The sequence below is a fragment of the Cibotium barometz genome, chromosome 24, assembly GCF_041138505.1.
Source record: "Cibotium barometz isolate CiBa-2024 chromosome 24, ASM4113850v1, whole genome shotgun sequence".
Classification (NCBI taxonomy): Eukaryota; Viridiplantae; Streptophyta; class Polypodiopsida; order Cyatheales; family Cibotiaceae; genus Cibotium; species Cibotium barometz.
The window spans coordinates 49239518-49247404 of record NC_141069.1 but is presented as its reverse complement, the minus strand read 5'-3'; the positions used below and the strand labels follow the sequence as shown (position 1 = coordinate 49247404).

Genomic DNA, 7887 nt, shown 5'->3' with positions numbered 1-7887 from the left:
CATGGAAAAGATTTCATGTAAAGGAAAAACATGATAGTAAGTGTTCTGTGAAAGCTAGACACATTTTCTTTCTTCATTAAAAGATACATTCCTAGGCAAGACGTGAAATATATTTTTAATGTATGATTCCTTCTTAGTGGGAGTAACAAGCGATGGTGAAGATAAGTGCGAAAACATGCACTAATTTCATATTTATTATTCTTTTACTTGTTGTCACCAACTAGGGCACATAATGTAATAAGATGTACCTTACAATTTTTATGTAATAAGATAATGATAACTTATTAAGATGTACCTTTTATAATTTTTATGTAATAAGATAATGATAACTTATTAAGATGTACCTTTTACAATTTTTATATGTTACATGTGCAGGGGGGACCAAGCACTACTTAAGAAAAAAGATGTTTATAGGTAAATGACATTATAATAAAGTGTTAGTGGCTTCTTTTTACTTTGTGAAAGAGCAAGGGTACAACACTCATGAGGGTCTTTGTGATGATAAAAAGTTACTGTCTATTGTCTTCAAATGGTTGCTTCCAGCATTACTTTAAGTTGTCTTTTGATACCGCTTCCCTCATCTTGACATATTAGCATTTGGATTTCAAATAAAGGATTGTATACCTCGAGCTTTTTCTGAAGAAAGTAGGTTGCAATACTTTATTTATTTAAGAAGCATGGACTATTATTGACTTGTTTGTGCCAATAGTGTTAGAAATATTTTTTTTGCCTTCTCAAATAGTTTGTATATACATCAAACAAAGGTTAAAACAAACCCTTGGAAAATAAAAATTTTAAAAGAAATAAAAGTTAGAGAAGGCCTTCTTTAGGCAAAGCTTTTTTCATAAAAAGATCATCTCATGTAAGTGATAAGAATGGTGTTGACTTAGCTGCTATATGGATAAAACATGTTTGAGAAAAGCCATGGTTGTCGTATGCTACCTTAGAATAGTGTGTGTGTGTGTGAGAGAGAGAGAGAGAGAGAGAGAGAGAGAGAGAGAGAGAGAGAGAAAATGAAAATGTAATAGCATTCATGAGAGGCCAAAAAATGGCATATGGGACCTCTACCCACCAACCAAAACAAAATACAAATAGTCTCCATCCACGAGGAAGGGGAGCACTGTGACGGAAGTGCGAGGTAGCCCAATCGTATCAAAAGCTTGAGGAGGCTCACTCCTTTGAGAGAGAGAGAGAGAGAGAGAGAGTAAGTATTATTAACAATGTATTTTAATTCTACTTACTACGCAAAAATCAAATCGCTTTGACAAGGGTAGGACAAAGGCAAGGTCTATCCTAGCCATTCCCTTATTTTGTTGCAAGATTTCCAATGGGTGGTCAAGAAGGAAGGACAGGAGGTTGGCTAGCTGTCTATTCACATCCTTGAATCGTTGACTAGTTGCAAGCTTACTTGAAAAATTTGCAACCAACCAACATTTCCTTTCATCAGTCAAGAAGCACTCTTTATGTTAGGGTGGGCTCAAAACATCACAAAGGTCATTATCCAGTGAACAAAGATCTTATATCAGTGATCTAAATCCGAATACAACAATGGAGCCTTTTGTGTCCAAGAATAGGGCAATGAGGGAAGGATCACCTTGCAAAAGCGATGTGGTGATGGTCTATCAAATCAGAATACAACAATGCACTCTTTTGTGTCTAAGAATTGGGCATTGGGGGAAGGATCACTCTTCAAGCGACGCGGTGACGGTCTACATCGACGATAAGCACCACATTGTGCATGGCTTCATATGTGGAGACTTGGAGGAGTGAATTGTGTCCAAGAAGTGAGCGGTTGTTGAAGTGAGAAAAAGGCGTTCAAACCTTATCTTGGTTGGGTGCGTTATTAAATTATTTAAGGACTATTTAAATGTAGCACTGAAATTTGAGACCAAAAGCCGAAATTTTTGAAGGGAAAAAGTTTTTTTTGTCTCGATGCTGGGTTACCAAGAATGATTCATGAAGCGGGGGGTGGGGCCCGAGGGTGGGTCCTTTTTGAAAGAGAAGGGGCCCAGGGAGGCCCTATGAACCCTCCTAGCTAGGGGAAAAAAAAATACTATAGAGCTTGTCGTAGACACACGTGGCGCAAAGCGGGGGGAGGTTTAATATTTGCAAAATCAAAAGTAGGCCCCTTGTCACATGAGGGCCGTGATTCGATGCGGGCCCCAGGTCCCGATCAACACCCCTTAACGTTTCACGCGATGTCCACAGTGTCTTCACGTGTCCCCCTCCCATTTGTCCTCTATCCGCGCAAATTGCCAGCACGTCAAACACGTGGCAAGCTCCCTGCCACCACAGCTTACGCCTGCTTTCCCCTACCCTCCATGCCACGTGCAGAAGTTCATGCCGTGTCGTGGCTTCCCTCAACCGCCTCGTGGCGCCGTTGCTGGTTTACATGTCGGCATACGCACCTGTCTCCAAAGACCGGTAAAGGATAAGGCTGAAAATTATATATTCATTCAATACCAACTCGATTGTCGAAATATAATTTTCAATTATTATTTGTTTTAATTTCGTACTAATTGTTTTTTTTCTAATTTCCATCCCCGTCTTCTTCTTCCTCTCCTCTGTCCTCTTCTTCATCATCAGCACCGCTGTTTCTTCTTCGTCTTCGCCATCGCTGTCGCCTTCGCCAAACACAGAGGCTACTCGAATCTTTGTGAGTTTCTGTCAGGTAAGCTTTTAATTTTATCTTCTTCTTCTTACCTTCGGTCCTGCCATGGCCGTTTTCTTCTCTTCTTCTCTGTGTTCGCCCATGATCGCTCTGTTATTACTAGGTTCTCTGATGAAATACGCATTTTAGCGATGTTCAAGATCAAACTCTAGCTGTGGTCTTTTGATCTTTAGAGCTGTCGAGAGCTCCTGAGTACAGAATCGGCCTGTTCTTGTTGGGGTTTGCAGAGCTGGAGAGGTGATCCATGGCGAGGTTGGGCGGCATGAGCTCGGAGTCATTGTCTTCCCCCTCTGCAGGGCTGGGAAGCATCCTGCGAGATCAGAAGGTCATGAACGGGGCAAGCCGGGCGAATGTGCTTCTCGGCATCGCTCACCCCCCGACTCCGCAGTCCGTCTCCATGGCCCCCATCGAATCCTCCCTTCTCGACGCAGAGATAGCAGAAGATGAATCGGATGAGTTCAAGGAGGAGGATGTCTGGGACGCGGAGACCAGATCCTGGGAGCAAGATCGCGAAACGCATTGGCAACCTGGTGTGGAGGATTTGGACCTAGGATTAGGGTATAGCAAGCCGAAAATAAATGCTGCAGAGGAGTTAGGGCTAGGGTTAAGGTTTGGAAAGCAGGGAATAGACGCTGCAGATAAATTGGCGTTGGGGGTTGGGGCCAAACAGAGGGTGAATGGGGGGATGGAGGAGTTAGTGTTAGGTTCTGGCAAACAGAAGGTGAATCCTGGAGAGGTGGTGAGATTCTCTGCAAGACGTAGAGAGAAAGGGCCGGGGATTGCTGATGCCTTTGTTAATGCTGGGGCTATGGGGCTTTCTCCTCTCTCAAGGGTGTCTGAGAGACCAGCATCAGGCCATGGCAAGACGCCTTCTCGTCACCCCACTGCATCTCAGATGATACCGCAACTTGGAGGGGTGGGCAAAGACTCTTCTAGGAGGCATGCAGAGCGCCAGTCTGCTCCTGTTGAAGTCCCTGATTGGTCCAAAATCATGGGTCAGTATCTGTCCACCCATCTTAGTATCAAGGGTTTGCATCATCTTGGTTTCTGATGTGGAAATCACACTCAATTTTCTCTTAATCATGGGCTTTATAAGTGTTTTAACTTTTTAACAGTCAATGTGTTAGTGTTTTAGTTCAAGCTAAGTTGTGATGGCATATATGATGCTGTAAATCTTCACATCATTGTGTGCGAATCATGTCACGGTTGCATCAAGGGCCATCCTGTTTTCATCTATGATGTTGTAACAATCTTTGTGTGGATGCAGCAAAGCCCAAAGGCCAAAGGATGGGCATCAGGGATGATGATGGTGTTGATAAGGATGAGGATGACGAACGGCTTCCACCACATGAGCTTCTTGCTAGGGAGCATGCCAGGAGCCAAAGGACCACCTTCTCAGTCTGTGAAGGGCAAGGCCGGACCCTGAAAGGCAGAGATTTGAGCCGTGTACGAAATGCTGTTTGGAGCCGGATGGGATTTGCTGATTAATTTTCAGTGGTGTGATTTTGCCACCAAAATTGTGGGTAAGAAACCCCCATTTTTGATTTGGTGTGAAGTTTACCTAACCAATGATTTTCTGGACGAGAACACCCAATTTTCCTTGCGTTGCTATTTGGTATTGTGCAAGGCGAATGACCTGATGAAAGTTTAACACTATTAGGACAACCCTCTCCGCATTGTAGTTAAGAATGTGTAGCTTAACTCTGTGAATCGATGACGTAGTAAGAAACCCCTTTTTGACCTGCCCATGAGCAGAGGTCTGCCCCTGAATTAAGTATTTTTTTGTACATGAAAACAGAGGTGTTCGAACACTCTTCTGCCCTGTTTTCTTTACTTACAGAGAGGAACATTGGAAGGCTGTTGGACCTTTCTGTGGATTGTGCCATTCATAAATTTTGATAGATTGGCAACGATATAAGGGGTAACGATAGAATATGAATTTACGTGATTATATTACAAAATGTGTATGGTGCTTCTTGTCATGAGTTCATGTGTTGACAGTTTTGAAATGAGTGCTCTGATTTGTCTTTTTATGTTTACTGTTATTTTGTGCGTTGCTTGCAGCATACCCAGATGCTAAACTTTCTCCCTTCTTGGCCCTTCATCTTGAACCTCAAAAGCGGCCTTCCCATTGCCCCAGTACTATGACCACAAACAATTCAATTTGACAGAATGCTTTCATTGTGTGTTGGTGTCAAGGTGTCAAGTAGCAATTTAGTGCTTCATATACCAATTGTTTTTGTGAGTGACTCGAGTCATTTGCAACTGTTTACTGGTGTCAAGACTTGCTAAAAAATATCAACCTAAGAGTTTTGTGTCTGTTCAAATGTTACTGGTGAAGTTTATGTCATGCTTAGGAGGCATATTCTCTTTAAATTGGAGGAACGTGGTGGTCAAGTTTTATGCTTGATAGAATTCACGAAGCTCACTTCAACTTATTGATTTTGGGACTAGAACGGAGTGAACTCTGGACAAGTGGATGTATAGAGGATAGAGTCTGATATTTGGCTGTAGAGGAGCCAACTGTGTGTATTGGCAACTCTCTCCATCTTTCCCCCTCATGTTTGACAGTAAGATTCATATTCAGATTTCAAAATATTTCCCTTGACTAGCCTTAGGTCCAAGATTTTCTCGTAGTTAGCAGCAAAATGTTTTTTTCATTTCCATTAAATATATTATGTGAGATTTCCAAAAATAAGTGTTTAAGGTTCCATTTTGGTATGGCTTGAAAAGGTCAATGAAATGATGACCCTTCATATGCTTGCTATTTGCATGCATTCACCCCTCCGTGTTGTGTCTATTCAAGGCAACGAAATGACGACCCCCATATGCTTTCTAATTCCATGGATTCACCCATACCCTTTCTATTTAAGGTCTCACAATTCTCTATAAAATGCCATAAATGGCTCATTTGACGAGTAAAGGGAGGGAGAGAGAGGAGGAGAGGGAGGCGGTGGCTGGGGGGAACTCATGTCTGAGGTCTATATTAATTAAATGCTACGTCAATGGCATTTAATTAATACAATACAAATGAGTGACGTCAATGGCATTTAATTAATACAATACAAATGAATGACTATGCCATTAAGGAATGACAGTAAGATTTATATTCAGATTTTAAATCTTTCCCCTGACTAGCCTTAGGTCTTGTAGTTGCCATTTTCATTGCACGTGCATGCTCATTTGCGCATTTTATCAACGATGCCATTAAGTACCTTGTGGAGTTTTGAATCCAGGACCTCCTGGTCAGAGGCGAACACCTTCACCACAAGGGCTGTTACCTCATTGGCCTCAAGATTTCAAATCTTGTGATACATGAGGCGTTTTTTGTGTGTCCGTTTGGTGTGCCTGGGTCGTTAAACCAACGTTCTTGCATGTATAGTGCATTGTTCTTCATATGTTGATGCTCTGCTTATAACTTCATTGTAGAATGTTCATTTTCCACGTGGGTTTTCGTTAACAGAACCTTTCCCTAAGCATGGGTTGCCTATTCTGAAGATTTTCAAAACATAAATTGGCTCAAGCAACGGTAAATATATCCAATTTACCTAGCTATATATATATATATATATATTAATCTATTGTTTTTGAGCTAATGCGTTAAAATACTTTGCATGCGTTTGGGCATCCGCCCAAGGCCATAAGCAATGTATGTTTCACAAGGTGTCCTTTCACATTAGCGAGCCCCCTCTCTTAAGACTTTTTACTACTATATTTTTTGATCTCCATGGAAGGTCGTGATGTCACACCCCCCCCCTCCCCCCTCTTTGAAATCTCTTTGATAGAGCCTTTTCATGGCCAGGGGGGAATCAGCTTCGTAGTAGCTCTGGCCTACATGATCTACTACACAACCAGAGGCCTTGTTTGCTAGCACATTGCCTACCTACTTGGCCCTCTATGCAAATAAAGACCTTGTTGCTCAAATTTCAAATTTTTGCTATACATCTTTTTGCTCTTTTATTTTGATGGCAATGGGGTGTGCAATGTAATGCCCTCTTCTCTAAAGCATATGGACTTGCTCAACGTGTAGAAAATGGAAGACTCGAGTGGCCTTAAGAAAGCAAGATTCTATAGGCACTGGAGATGTTGAGATATATGGAGTTGTAAAAAATGCAGAAAAGAGGTGACATAATGGCTTTGGAGCATAGAGAATGCAGGGGAGTGGGATTTGAGGGAGAAAATTGGGTGATATAAAGGAGAAAAAAATGTTTATTAATAATACCTTTAATAGAGAGAGAGAGAGGGTTATAAAAACATATGTAAATATGTGTGTGTGTGTGTGTGTGAGAGAGAGAGAGAGAGAGAGAGAGAGAGTGAATAAGTGTACGGGAAGAATGCAAATAAGGAATTTTAATTTTTCTTCATCACAAAACTTCAAGTCTCTTCAAATAAGTACGAAATGCCATATTCACCAAAGCAACAAGAGCAAGTGAAGCTCATCCTTAAACAAACCAAAATGAAAATTGCCAAAGTAAAATCATTACCATTAACTATGCTTCATAATCCTTCTCATTAAATGATACTAAAGTGATACTTAACCATTAACTATGCTCCATAATCCTTTTCCCATTAAATAATACTTAACTTTCATATGCCATGTATGAAAACCCTTCCATCAAACTTATCAAAGTCATATGAATTGGATACTGCAATGACAATGAGAGAAGGTCTTACCTCAAAACTTGTGTTTTTGCAAAAACCTTATTGGATGTCCTCCTCGGTTACCATTCCTTTTTATTTTAGTCATTCCCAAGTTTCATCTTACAATATTTCTTCTCTCGTGGTGTAGACCAATTACCATTTTCTATAAATAATTACCAACATGCATAAGAAACATAATGCATAAAAAACATGGCAATTTAGCAGTGCATAAGAAATAGCAATTTAGCAGGTCATTAAAATTAATCTCAAAAGATCCTTTTGTAGTCCATATTTTCCCTAACGAATACTTTGGGCATGTATGCATTTATGCCAAAATATTAATGTCTACAATCACATATGTACTATGTGTAAATATTGCACCTTTCACTTTAAGCATGCTTACATCCAATGTAAACATTCTACCAACTATGTCTTGGTGGCACCTCCACCTAACATCCACGAGGGTTAAACCTCACTTGTAAACCCTATTCAATCATTTTTCCAAAAAAACTAGGTTCTTTGTTATGTTTGGCAAGTGAAGCACATCAGTAAAATACTTCATTTTAACATCGTAA

The 7887-nt window shown here is 40.7% G+C and overlaps 1 protein-coding gene across 3 annotated transcripts; it reads left to right on the top strand.

The window, feature by feature from the left end:
* The first annotated feature begins 2515 nt into the window (after window positions 1-2515).
* LOC147625400 (uncharacterized) lies at window positions 2516-5113 on the top strand. 3 transcript variants are annotated; one of them, XR_015268965.1, is made up of 4 exons: window positions 2516-2671; window positions 2899-3666; window positions 3939-4592; window positions 4736-5113. XR_015268965.1 is itself a non-coding variant. In XM_086818737.1 (4 exons), the coding sequence occupies exons 2-3, from the start codon at window positions 2916-2918 to the stop codon at window positions 4157-4159; spliced, it is 972 nt and encodes a 323-aa protein (XP_086674863.1). In that variant the 5' UTR covers window positions 2516-2671; window positions 2899-2915; the 3' UTR covers window positions 4160-4194; window positions 4736-5113. The 3 variants fall into 3 exon arrangements, 2 of the variants coding, with proteins under 2 accessions (XP_086674863.1, XP_086674862.1); XM_086818737.1 differs by having other exon boundaries at window positions 3939-4194; XM_086818736.1 differs by lacking the exon at window positions 4736-5113 and having other exon boundaries at window positions 3939-4632.
* Window positions 5114-7887: the final 2774 nt, after the last annotated feature.